General features: G+C 49.6%; 3 protein-coding genes across 3 annotated transcripts; 2 read left to right on the plus strand and 1 right to left on the minus strand.

Moving 5' to 3' along the window:
- Positions 1–3574: 3574 nt before the first annotated feature.
- CDEST_15534 (Putative chromo/chromo shadow domain, Chromo-like domain superfamily protein) lies at positions 3575–4291 on the plus strand (the record flags this gene model as incomplete). The annotated part of the gene is made up of 1 exon (XM_062931689.1): positions 3575–4291. The coding sequence occupies one exon, from the start codon at positions 3575–3577 to the stop codon at positions 4289–4291; it is 717 nt and encodes a 238-aa protein (XP_062787740.1).
- A 139-nt stretch (positions 4292–4430) lies between these two features.
- Positions 4431–7546, minus strand: CDEST_15535 (Putative BAH domain, P-loop containing nucleoside triphosphate hydrolase). The gene is made up of 3 exons (XM_062931690.1): positions 5788–7546; positions 5385–5714; positions 4431–5329 (listed from the first exon to the last, which is right to left on the minus strand). Exons 1-3 carry the CDS (start codon positions 7291–7293, stop codon positions 4700–4702), a joined length of 2466 nt encoding a protein of 821 aa, XP_062787741.1. The 5' UTR covers positions 7294–7546; the 3' UTR covers positions 4431–4699.
- A 2652-nt stretch (positions 7547–10198) lies between these two features.
- Positions 10199–10707, plus strand: CDEST_15536 (uncharacterized protein; the record flags this gene model as incomplete). The annotated part of the gene is made up of 4 exons (XM_062931691.1): positions 10199–10385; positions 10442–10461; positions 10527–10563; positions 10619–10707. The coding sequence occupies 4 exons, from the start codon at positions 10199–10201 to the stop codon at positions 10705–10707; spliced, it is 333 nt and encodes a 110-aa protein (XP_062787742.1).
- Between the last annotated feature and the right edge of the window lie 2881 nt (positions 10708–13588).

Consider the following 13588-nt stretch of genomic DNA (forward strand, 5'->3'; position numbering starts at 1 on the left):
AAACTCTCGATCCTTCGCCTTGATTGGGAAACAGCTCTTCGAAATGCCTTCGACTTGTGGGCAGCAGATAACGGCAAGCTTATTGAGCGATCTGCAGCCTATACTGGGGCTCAAAATCCAGCAGAGAAGGCTGGTGAGATTCTCTTCAAGATCACCAGGGCCCTACGATATCAATCACGATTCCCAGAGGAATTAGCCCCTGAACTTGTGAGAGCTGCAAATTATCTCAGCAACAGAATGCCCCGCAAGAGGCACGCTTGGCAAACCCCAGAGGGATTGATCAATTCTTGGCTCAACTCTAGGCCCTGGACTACTCATCAGAGAGCTGAGCTCCCCCAACTTGCTCATCTACGACGATACGGCTGTAAGGCCTACCCTCTCACTGCAACATACCTTAGAGGGGAAGAGAAGGCGAACAAGACCGAGCCTAGAGCCCACGTTGGGTATCTCTGTGGTTATGACAGTACCAACATTTATCGCATCTGGGTCCCAGCAATCAACAAGGTCATGAGGACCAGAGATGTCACATTCGACGAAACGAAGCTATACGATCCCAGCCAGGAGGATACCAGTCTCCTTCATCGAACGGAGCTAGAGAGAGTCTTCTCTATTCTGGAGATTCCGATTCCTGATCCTCAGAGTGAAGATCTCCCCATGGATTCACGACTGTGGAATGACGAAGACCTCCAGCATCATTCAGCTGCTGCAGTTGGACCGAGGGATGCCAGGGAACAGTGCTTCGACCAACAGCGAGAGCCTCAACTGCCTACTCCTACTGGCTCTCCAGGAACACAACTTCAGGAGTCACACACTCCTTCAGTTGAGGGGGTGGAAGAGCATGTTTTAACCTATACAGACCCAGAAGAAGAGACAGTTACTCAGCAACTGTCACTACAAACAACTTCAGACTCAGATCAACCTTTCATTCAGGACCCTCCTACTCCTGAGTCAACAACCCATGAAGAGTCACCCACTCCGGATACTGCAATTCAGGATCGCTCGCCCTCCACCTCATCATCATCCTCAGCAACGACCGCTGAGTCAACAATCCACGTCGCTGATTCTTCGGATGCTCCACCTCCTACTATAGGTACAGGGAGACCAAAAGGACGACCAAGAGGAAGTCGCAATAACTCTATTTACAATCGGGAAACGCCAATTGGTCAAACCAATCATCAACCAGAGGCAGCTACAAGATCCTCTCGCCGACTTAAGGATAGATCTTCATCAATCAGATCTTCCTTCTTCCAATTGACCGATTCAGCCAAGGAAAAGGATAGATGGGACGACTTCGCTCATGATCTAGGTCAAATTCATCGCAGAGACCTCCCCTCACCTCCCCAGAAATACTCCGAAGCAAAAGAGCACAAGTTCTGGCCCAAGTGGCTGGCGGCAATGAACGTGGAATATCGAACAGTCTGGAAGAAGGGCACCTTCGAGCTTACCAGACTGGAAGACGTCAATCAGAAGATCCATCGAATTCTTCCTCTCAAATGGGTATATACCTACAAATTCGACAAGCATGGATTTCTCAAGCGATTCAAAGCAAGGATCTGTGTTAGAGGAGATCTTCAACCACTCAATGGGCTGGAAACCTACGCATCGACACTCGCTGGAAGATCATTTCGCAGCGTGATGGCCCTTGTGGCACGTTTCAACCTAGAGACGATGCAGCTTGATGCTGTAAATGCCTTCACTAACGCTACCCTTGATGAACTGGTTTATGTCTGGTTCCCTCCGGGCTACAGCAGGCCGGGATCCTGCCTCATCCTTCGCAAGGCACTCTATGGTCTGAGGAGAAGCCCTCTTTTGTGGCAGAAGAGCCTCTCCGACACTCTCAAGAGACTTGGACTTGCTCCCCTTGATGAGGACGACTGTATCCTCATTGGCAAGGGAGTCCTAGTCTTCTTCTTTGTTGACGATATTGCGGTGATCTATCGTAAGAAAAACGAAAAGATGGCCGAGCAAGTCGTCAAGGGACTTCAAGAGATCTACGAGATGAAGATCATGGGAGAAATGAACATCTTTCTAGGCATACGAGTCATCAGAGACCGCAAGGCTGGCAGGCTTTGGCTCAGCCTTGATAACTACATTGCCAAGGTCTGTGACGAATTCGGAGCCAACAAGAGGAAGAAGCCAACCGGGACGCCAATGGCTGCCGATAATCTTGTTCCTAATGATCAGCAAGCAACTACAGCAGAAATCCATCACTACCAGCGACTTATTGGATCCCTAAACTATGCAGGAGTCGTTGGAAGACCAGACATCTCTAGAACTTCATCTAGACTCTCTGAATTCCTCACCAACCCATCAGCCAACCACAAGAAGGCAGCCGACGCTTGCCTTGACTACCTCGATCATACTCGTTATCTCGCGATCGAATACAACTCTCAAGGACCAGGAACTCTCTTCTGTGCCTCAGATGCCTCCTTTGCTGACGACCTCGCAACTCGCAAGAGCACCCAAGGGTATATGATGATGATGTTTGGTGGCCCTATTGGCTGGAGGTCATCTAAGCAACGTCGCGTTGTTACCTCGAGTACTGAGGCTGAGCTGGTCGCCCTCACGCAAGCTGCAAAGGAATACAAGGCCACTATCCGACTAGTCGAACAACTTCAGCTTGATCTTGATGGTGACTACTCTCTCCAGTGCGACAACCAAGCAACCTTGAGACTCCTCACCACCGAGAGACCTCAAGTGACTAGCAAGCTTCGTCATATCAATATCAGCAATCTTTGGCTTCGTCAGGAAGTCAGGGGTGGTCTCATCAACTTCAACTGGATCAAAACCAATGAGATGGTCGCAGACGGACTCACCAAAGCACTGCCAGCTCAGAAGCACTGCCGATTTCTAGCCCAGCTAGGTATGGCAAACGTTGAGCAACAAGTCAAGGCTCTCAGAGAAGCCGAGATAGCTCAGGCAGCTTAGATGCTTGGGTAGGATGATCTGCAGACCAGATCAGCAGTGGTCACAACACCACACGACTTGATCAAGGGAAATCCCAATCTTGGGTCTTCAACACTACATTACCCTACCTTCTGTCGCTCTCGCTAATCGTCAGTTATCAAAAGCTCTGCTTTATCCAGAGACACAACTTCAACAGTTGCTTCTCTGAGGGGGTGTGACAGAATCCATGCATGCTTCTATGCGAGTCATGGACATAACCCATCCAGGATGGTCTGACTGTACTTAAACAGGCCAGCCTGTCATTTCCACCTGGCCCTAGCTCTGTGACGGTTAGTCAGGGTGGCCAGCGGAATATGCATATATGAGTGAGCAGAAAAGAGTGTCTTATTCGTACTAAAGAGTGGATGGTATCACCACGGGCTTGTGGGCCTAATGATATCCTAATAACTGTTCCAGAGCTAGGGCCAGGTGGAAATGACAGGCTGGCCTGTTTAAGTACAGTCAGACCATCCTGGATGGGTTATGTCCATGACTCGCATAGAAGCATGCATGGATTCTGTCACGTTCCCATGAACCCCAAACATTACTGTTTACACCACAAGTGCCATCGCGTCGATACTTTGAGCAATATATCTGTCACGGATACCTGTTCGAACAAGATAATAACATGGTTTCAGTAAAGTACGTGCGCCGACGGAGGACCGCTGAGACCTTCCGTCGAGTCAGCAGCAGAGTAGCCTCAAGGCGACCAACAGCGACAAAGACCTCAAGGCGGCCGGAAGTATCAAAGCATTCCAAGCCCAACATCCAGAAAAAGACGACATCCAAAGCCGACACCAGCATCAGTAACCCGGAGACGGCAAGGGTACCAAAGTCACAAGGTTCGGAAACCCGCATTTCTTATCTCTATCTTTACCTTCTCCAGCTTCCTCTTGATGCAACAGCTCACCATGGGGTAGACTATCTCAATTCCGACGAACTGATCGGATGGAGATACTGTTCATCGACCAAAGATGTTGAAATACTTACTCGCCGCCCTGACGATGGTTCCAAACGACTCGTCCCGGAGAGGCTCATCCAGCAAAAATGCCCCTCCCAATTGTACGCTTATTGGAAGTCCTTCCCACAGCCACGTGAAGAAATAATCCAGACCAACCAATACCACGTTTTCGATATCATTGACGAGAACTCTTCACGCGGGCTTAAAGTCCAATGGGTTGGGTACTCGCCGTCCGACAGCGATACGACGTGGGAACCCGCCTCAAAGATTCGCAAGATTGCTCCCGAGTTGTTCGACAACTATGTCATCCGAAAGAAAGTCAGCAAAGGGCACTCGCACATTCGTAGGTCTGTGGAGACTTTAAAGTCGGATATTACACAATGACCTTCGAGATATACTCCAGAAGAGAAGACAACACAGGCCCTATACGTCCCAATGCAGCCGATAAGTATACTGCCAATGGGTGTACGTACCCTTTTCAAGGCGAGCAATGTCAATCCTCGCGATGTGGATCGAAGTTTGCATGGTGAACCCTTTACTCAAGGGAAACGAACCAGGCTACAGGCCAAGTTCCAAAAAGGCAGAGCAAGCTCAAGGCACCCATGTTCGAGCATCTTGAATCCAGCTGAGGTGGGATGGCATGGTAGAAGGTTGGCAGACGCGTCGTTTGATCCTTATAAACCATACATCAATGTATTTCCAATTTCTCTCCCCAATAGCGTCGAGACTCCTTCCACTGTGATACGTCCATCACTGACCTCATGATAAGATGATAAGATCTTTGTTCCTCTTCTAGTTCATCACTGTCTTTCCACCGTCCTGGGTCAGCCGGGACCGGATCTTGACCAAGAGGGGTCTATGGGCCAGACGCTGAACGGTGGCCACCGCTTCTGGCTTCTTTCTTCTCAGTCCAATGACCGCACCGGGCGCGAAAACAAGAGCTTGCCCCGTTTGCAGAGATACAATTTTAGCAAAAAGCTCGCCGGCCGAATCTTGTCCCCCAACCACAACGGGGCTAACATCCTCCGTGAGGTCTTGCTGTGCTGGTGCAGTGACTGAAACAGATGAGATCCCAGCGATGTGACCGCGCAGGGTCTGTAACCAATTCGGCGAAGTGAACCGATGAACTACTGTCATCGAACACAGGTCAAGGAGCTTGGTCGACACGGTAGGCTCCTGAGTGGAGATGAGCACGCGAACGCCGAGATGTCGTTGCAGGCGGATCGTATTCAACAACGAATTGGTCAGGGCGTTGCTCTCGTCCGATTCTTGCATATACTTATGCACTTCGTCGAGAGCAACAACCCTGCCAATACACGACTTTTGCTCTAAAAACAGCGAGAGGCAGATGTTGAAGAGCAAGCATGCTGTCTCTGCTGTGACGCAAGGACATGAGAGGTCGACGATAGTGAGTTGTCCAGGCTTAGGAATCCTGTCAGTGATTCGTTTCTCATGAAAACTGGCAGGTTCATCGTACCTTCGGCTCCCAGTCAATCTTTCCGTGTTTTGTTTTGCTATTGACCATAAAGCTTTCCAGCGTATCGAGGCGCTGGCTCAAGGGGCCCCGTTGCGCCAGAGTAAGATCCGCCTGTTCCAGCTTCTCTTTGAAAGAGGAGTAGTTGAACCTCTGTCCTTTTTCCTGCTGTTCTAAGCGCATTTCCCGAAGAATACGGTTCACCACGTGGAGGTAAAGTGGCACGCCACCTTCCTTGACTGCCATGAGGTCAAGCATTCTTCGGGTGTTGAGGTCCTGGTCGCTCAGCCTCAGAGGCTCAATTTTGACTTGGGGAATGCTGTTATATATGCTCTGTGAAAACGACAACAAGTTAAAAAACAGGGTTCTGAAGGTCGACCTAAGGGGAAAGAAGAATAAAACTTACCTGAATGGTGCGAACGTTGGTCGGAGAGCACAAGATTCGGACTGAAGCTTGATTATGAGAAGCCAGGAACGCTGTCTCGCATGGAAGACCGCCAGCATCCGACACAAAGCTGTCAAAGTGAAAGATTATGCCAGCGAGAGGCTGTGGTAACTTTCCGAGCTTGCTTGGTATGATACAGTTCTCCAAAAGACACGCGAGCGTATTGCTTTTGCCTGAACCCTGACTGCCACATATAAGCACGCTAGAGGGGCATGTGACATTATAAAATAGACGTGACGCTTGCGAGAGTGTACAACTCTCCGACAGGCTGCCACCGAAGAGACCAAATTGAGAAGGGGGCGAAGCATCAAGCAGAGAAACGGTGAGAAGAGGGCTGGATAGGATCTCGTCTTGTTGCTGGGCGGCAGCATCAAAGCTAAGATGTGACATATGGATGGCAGTCTCATCCATATCATTTTCCTTCGCTTTGCCAACCTCAATCCCGGCCTCAGATGTCATTGACTCCAGGATGCCTGAGGGTGCAACAGAGAATGGAACTTGCATGGTTTGTTCAGTGAAGTGTAAATCAACAGGGCTGTCACCATTGTCGTACATGGACCCGCGAGGTGGGGTCGACGACAAGTCCGCCCAAGAGTTCAGAACACTCTTATGTTCGTCTACGGCTTGCTGGGTTTTCAGACAGCGGCCATAGCCACCCTGTTCGATGTCGGGGACATGCTCCTTGGCAGTGAGATGTTGCTCGCGGGATCCATGAAGATCCCATGCCGCTGGGCGAAGCCACACAACCGACGACAGCTGTTTGGTCCGATAATCAAGGGCCTGGCGCCAGTATAGAGCTTCCTGGATTTCTTCGTCGTTCTCTTCATTCCACTGCTTAACATCAGCAGGCGACGTCACCCTGGCGACATTGATGATATCCATGTGATTTGAGGCAATGAGCTCGTTCCGACCATGGTATGACTGGCGGCCCGCAGGATATCTTTCTCCATCCATGGTACCTTCTGGGAGCTCCTCTGGCCAATACATCCAGTAAACGCGTGCGAAGACATGGTACTCGTCGCTGGCGCGAATTTCCAGTATGAAGGCCACCCAGTTTTCTCCAGACTTCGACGTTCTGCGTCCTTTTGTTGAGCCGTTATGTGCCTCCTCCTTTACCTCGGTTCCCTGTCGTTGTGCCTTCTGGCCGTTTGCAACATAGATAAAACTCTCCCGTAAAAATTTGGAACCCTTCAGGACAAAGCTGTTGTATTGCGTCATGCCTAGCCAGGCATTCTCTGGTAGGATGCTGTATTGGAGACCAAGAGCTTCGCGGGCGCTCTTCCCATTCAATCGACCGATGGGAGCGAAGGGGTAGGGCTGGTCAAAGCGGGGTGTCGCAGCAGAGCTTCGGTTATGGTTGGGTCTCTTCCTCTGTAATGTCGAATCGCGCTCGGTACACGTGATCCGGAAAGCACATTCGATCTGGCTCGATTCTCTGGGGCGACGGTTGCGGGAGGTGGTGGACATGGCGGTGTATAGTTGCCGCGATCGCAGTAGGAGCGAGCGAGAGAGCAGGTGAGGTGGTTTGGTCTTGGCCTGAAGAGTTCGAGATGGGACGGGAAGTTAAGGCGAGGAAGTTGTTGCAAGGGGAAAGGAGGTGAATACCGACACGTTGGGAAGTGGTGCGACCTAAACTGACGGCAGCATAGAAGCGGAGTTCATTGAGCAACAATATGGATTCTAATCAATAGAAAGGGTGGGCGCCTTAAGCTGACAGTCATTTGCCCAGCCCTGACAGGGAAAGTGGGCACAAACGCCTGTAGACGATGTCCATACTTACGACAAGACGAGCGCATGACTAAGGGCTGCATGGAAGTCCACTATTACGGGGCTAGCAACACTTAACGTGGTTGATAAGCTCGGCGATCAGACAAGCTCGGCGATCACCCGACCGGACAAACTAATCTTTCACCTTTACATACACATCACACCATACTCATCACACCATACTCAGCAATGTCCCTTATGAATAAAGAAGCTCAACTGAACTTAGCTATCCAGGCAATCAAACAAACTAAAAATCTTAGTATAAGAGCCGCATGCCGGATCTACTCAGTACCCTACTCAACGTTACGCGACCGAATTAAGGGAAAGCTGTCACGACGCGACGTATTGCCTAGCTTACGAAATTTGACTGCGCTTGAAGAGGAGAAGCTAGTTGAGTACATTCTAGACCTGGATTCCCGATTGTTTCCTCCTCGCCTCAGTGGTGTGGAAGATATGGCTAATCGACTGCTTGCCGACCGCGACGCACCCCCAGTTGGGAAGCGCTGGGCTTCAAACTTCGTCAAGCGACAACCACAGCTTCGGACGCGCTTTTTTCGTAAGTACGACTATAAGAGGGCCCGATGCGAAGATGCAGGCGCGATAAACGCGTGGTTTCGCCTTGTGGCGAACACAATCGCGAAATACGGCATCGTGGACTCCGACATCTACAACTTTGACGAGACTGGTTTTATGATGGGCCAGATTGCATCCGGAATGGTCGTCACTAGTGCCGAAAGGCGGTCAAATACGAGAATGATGCAGCCTGGCAATCGTGAATGGGTTACAGTCATTCAGGCCATTAGTTCGTCAGGCTACAGCGTTCCGCCGTACATCATCGTTGCAGGCCAATATCACCTCTCCACCTGGTATACTGAAACCGGTCTCCCACGCGACTGGGTCATTGCAACGTCTGAAAATGGGTGGACAACAAACGAAAGAGGCCTAGATTGGCTACGGCACTTTGATCGGCATTCAAAACTGCGTGCAAGTGGTAGTTATCGCCTCCTTATCGTCGATGGGCACGAAAGTCACCACGCCGCCGACTTTGAGATATATTGCAAGAAAAACAAGATCGTCACACTCTGCATGCCGGCTCATTCGTCTCACTTGCTTCAGCCCTTGGACGTTGGGTGTTTTGGGCCACTAAAGACGGCATACGGTCGACAAATTGAGGATAAGATACGCCGGGGTAATACGCATATTGCGAAAGAAGACTTCTTCCCTGCGTTTCGTAAGGCTTTCACGCAAGCTATCACGGAAAATAACATTCAGGGAGGATTCAGAGGAGCAGGGCTTGTCCCTCTAAGCGCAGAAAGTGTGCTTTCAAAGCTTGATGTCAAGTTACACACTCCAACACCTCCAGGGTCCCTCCCAACAACACCCCCTGCGTGGACTTCTCAGACGCCAAACAACCCAACAGAAGCATCTTCTCAGTCTGAACTCATTAAAAGGAGGATATCCCGCCATCAGAATAGCTCCCCAACTTCAATTATTGAAGCTGTAGAGCATTTATCAAAGGGAGCGCGAGGATTTATGCACCAGATTGCCTTATTAAGGTCGGAGGTCCAGATCCTTCGAGAGGAGAATAACCTGCTTAGCCGACGCAGGAGGGCTAAGAAAACCCGTCTCAAACAAGGAGGAAGTCTTACTATAGCTGAGGCAGAGGACCTTCAATCACAGAGAGAGGCGACAGCTCAGATTGAGGAGGAAACGCGCCGGAGTAGTGGTCGCCGACCGAGGACTGAGACGGGCCACCGGCGGTGTGGCGTCTGTGGGAACACCGGTCATAATGCGCGAACATGTCAATTTGTCGAAGAAATATCTGAGGAAGAGGACCTCCATTAGTTTGAATTCAATTGATTTCCTGGGTGTTGCTTATTAGTTGGAAATGTGCTGTGGTTGCGGTTGGGTGATCGCCGAGCTTGTCTGATCGCCGAGCTTATCAACCACGTTAGACATACTTTCTTTTTAAGCTTTGAAAATGAAACCTTTCACGCGCCACCAGTCCTTTAGCAGTAACTGTGCATTAAGTCACGCATCTATCCCTCACAGGGTTAGTAGAATTAAGACTTAACTGAAGTCAGTTACAACAGCAGCCGGCAAGTCCAAAATACCTCTCTGGGGACAGGTGCGCAGGAAGCAGGATCACTGGCCTAGCTATGTACGCACTCCACAATTACAAGGAGCGTAGTGCGGTTAAGCCGAGAGGTATCAGACCTGTGACTTGTACCATGGAGCCATACAAAAAAGAGAGGTTCCGCTCATGCATGTAGGTATAGTAGGTACACACATACGTCTGACAAGAGGTTTCTTTGCATCAGTGGGTCCAGGATTCCATGTCAAGGAAATGTACGCCCTGTTGGCTGGCTCATACCGGAAGTTCATTTAAAGTCAAGACACCTAGCGATCTTGAAGACCACCGACACCGCGAACCCTTTTCAGACCCAATTTTAGCGCGCAAAATTATTCGCAAGAGATTCCTGCGACTCTTGAAAGCGATTGATAATGCATTGCCCCGACCCGTTCCAAGCCCGCTTACCACCAGTCACGACGTTTTACTCGTCACGACGATTTACTCGCACTTCCTCCTGGTCATCAATGCGAGATGACTGACCAAGAGGCAGCAGCGCCGCCACCCAACAACGTATTGCCCGATCTGCAGCACCCAACAGACATTTTGCACACCATCAACTTCGTTTCACAGCTTCTGGCAATTGTGTTGGTCAGTTTCTTTATGGTCTTGCGTTTGTACGTAAAGATCTTCATTGCACCACCGTACTACACTGATGACTGTGAGTCCTATATGTCTCTAAGTGTCTGTATATTTCCTAAAAGATGAACTGCTTAGGGATGGCATTGATAGCATGGGTAAGGAGGCATCGGTTGACTGAATGTAAGGTCACCTATTTGTATAAACGCTGATAAACAAGCAGATCCTATCTCTTGGTTACAACGCTGCTGCACTTGTTGGTGAGTAGTAACAGCTAACGAAAGCCGTGCCTTATGCTAATCATGTTCATGTGAGATGGCTACTTTGGCGGCGGTTTTCACATCTTTGAAATTTCGAAGGAAAACTTTAAAGGATACAAAAAGGTATTTCCCCTTGTCTTCTAGAAGTTTAAGTATATGTTTGACTAACGTCCTCGTTGGGGGTTTATGCTGCCACTATCATTTACAGTCCTTCGTCTTTTTTCACAAAGCTCGCTCTTCTCTGGATCATAATCAGAGTCTTCAGACCGCACAAGAGGACGATGATCGGGGCAATTGTTGTCATCACGTTCCTTACTGGATATACCATTCCAATCGTATTTATCAAGGCGCTCATATGCCGGCCTGTCGCTGGCTTTTGGGATCCTGCAATCAAAGCAACCTGCTACAATCAGCGCGCCATCTATGCAGCCGACACCGCTGTCAGCGCCATTACTGATATGGCTGTCCTACTCTTACCAATACCTGTTGTTATGAATCTTCAGATGTCGTGGAACAAGAGGTTTAAGGTTATAGCCATGCTAGGCTCTGGAGGTCTCGCTGCGGCAGCAAGCCTTGTACGAGCTATTCTTGTGATCAAACTACAGACTTCGCAAGATGAGTCGGTAGATATCGTCCGGTTCAACCTTCTCGGGTATTTGTCCAATCCCCAAGCTTTGTTTGATTAGCCTTATTGCAAAGACTGACAATGTCGTTAGAACAGCAGAAGTGAGCATAGGATTAATATGTGCATGCCTTCCAGCCACTCATGCTCTCATTCTGCGAAGCTTTGGCTCTTCGTCACCTAAAATTCAGCATAACATCTGGAGTAGCAGAATAATTGAGATGAGATTTCTCAGAGGCAACAGGCATAGCATTCAGGGCATGACTACCGCGGAAGTCGCGCCCGTGGCTGCGTTTGGGGATATTCCTTCGGTTCCAGCCCAGCAGGAAAGAAGAGGCTGCATTTTTCCTTTCGAAAGAGTCAGTCGCCCTTCTCCAACTTCGCAAAAAGCTGCGTGTAGGGAAGTGCTACCAGATGAGTGGGATGAGTGGTACTCACAAGTAGTCGCTTCACCATTTTCAGAACCTGGGGCTCCAGACTGGATTCAAAAAGCAGTTGACTTATAGGTTCATATCGCAATGGTTTGTAAATGTCGGAACATTAGCTGTCCGGCCGCCGGCCGGATGACTCGTGTGCCCGGAAGGCTACATATCGGCCTCCAACGGCCATGACAACAACCTCCCTTTGTATTCCACTCACTAAGCAATATCATAAGTAGACCAATATAACGAGTCTTCGTTGCTTCACCTCGCCGTATATACGGATACCTGGTATAGTTACCAACAGGCTTCAATGACCCCAAAGAACCCAACGGAGGTAAGCTCTCAGACTAATTTCATCAAGAGTCGGATCTCTCGTCATCAAAGTAGCTCCCCAACGTCTATTTACGAGGCTGTTGAACGACTTTCCAAGGGGACAAGAGGAATTATGCACCAAGTAGCCCTACTTAGGTCTGAGGTCCAAGTCCTTAGAGATGAGAACAACCAACTCAGCCGACGGCGGAGGACTAAGAAAACACGCCTACAACACGGAGGGAGTCTTACTGTAGCTGACGCAGGAGATATACAGTCGCAGAAGGACGTAACGGCGCAGGTTCAGGAGGAAACACGTCGCACTAGTGGTCGCAAGCCAAGGGCCGAAACAGGTCAGCGACGGTGCGGCGTCTGTGGTAACCCAGGACATAACGCACGAACGTGCCAGTTTGTTGAAAGGTAATCTGACGGTGAGGATTCCGAGGAGTTTAAATTGAATTGATCTTGTTGATGTTGATATCGAAGGCAATTTATCTCATCGGCGCGTTCTCGTGTCTCACTCGCTTGTGATTCACGTTACACTCTTAGAATGTGTCCTTAATTTCCGCCACAGATTCCAGACAAAGACAGTTGAACGGAGACGCGGGTCGTCGCAGTAGTGCAAAACCATGTCCAACTTCTGCGTTTGCTTGTGGGACCCGGGCGGGGGTGGAAGACTCGGCATGTGTCTACTGCCGAAACCTTATCGAACGCCTTCTTAATCGAGGCAAAAACCGCAGTTTGCGGCGACAGGCAAATTAACAAGACCGACTCTAAGATGTTAATACAGTAAAAAGGTACGCTTAGGGACATGTGGGCATGGAGTTTGTACAGGGAATAGGGAGGAGGATAACTAGCGGGATGACCTCCCAAGCAATCATTGACTGTGCAATTAGAGTGTTACGCGTCCGCGAATACGGAAAGTCGCAGGCGACAGTTGCCGCATTCGACGTCGAAATTAGGTTTATTGGTAGGTTTCCTAGGAAATGCCTGTTCTTGGTTGGGGCCTGGACAGACTTTGCACGGCCCACCATCCTGCCAGCGCTAATGCATGTCACCTAAAAACCCACACCGACACACCTCTGAATCTGAAGTATTAATGGGCCATGTGCATTCCCTTGTCATGCCCCCGCTTATTTGCATTCACAATTCATTACTGTTACGTACCATCAATGAGATTGCAGCTGACCGGGCGTTATCAGCTTCGGCAGCCGCAAAGATGCCAGTTGCCGAACGATCGCTTGCACCGCTGACTAACTCATCATCGCCACTACGACCATGTCAGTCATCTAAGAAAACTCACACTAAAAATAAAACGAACTCGATCTGCTGCAGTTTTGCTGTTTTAGAGGCCTGAAAAGCACCCACTAAGCCTCTGTTATACCGTATACGGTAATTTTGGTGGCAAACGGGATAATAATGTTGTTATTGCTATCTTTACTCTGCGTGACGAAGGGAAGAGGGAGCTACCTAGGGGCTGGGGCTGAGATGAGGTTGATAAGGTGCAGGCCCTCCTTTGCGGCCGTGGTCAAATACCACAAGCTTCCCAACATAACACGGAGATTCAGCAGCGCTTGTTGCTCTTCGCGACGTTCTTCTTTTCCATCCATTGATAAAGTGTGTTCCAGTCGCGGCAAACATGAGTTGTACCGAGCCCAAATGTGCCACATCG

Source organism: Colletotrichum destructivum, chromosome 12 (assembly GCF_034447905.1).
Source record: "Colletotrichum destructivum chromosome 12, complete sequence".
Classification (NCBI taxonomy): Eukaryota; Fungi; Ascomycota; class Sordariomycetes; order Glomerellales; family Glomerellaceae; genus Colletotrichum; species Colletotrichum destructivum.

Coding starts and splice junctions, on each gene's coding strand:
- CDEST_15535 (XM_062931690.1), bottom strand. CDS start 7,293: ATGTCCACCACCTCCCGCAACCGTCGCCCCAGAGAATCGAGCCAGATC. Junction 5,715..5,787: donor CCAACGTTCGCACCATTCAG/GTAAGTTTTATT, acceptor TCGTTTTCACAG/AGCATATATAACAGCATTCC. Junction 5,330..5,384: donor AGATTGACTGGGAGCCGAAG/GTACGATGAACC, acceptor AGGATTCCTAAG/CCTGGACAACTCACTATCGT.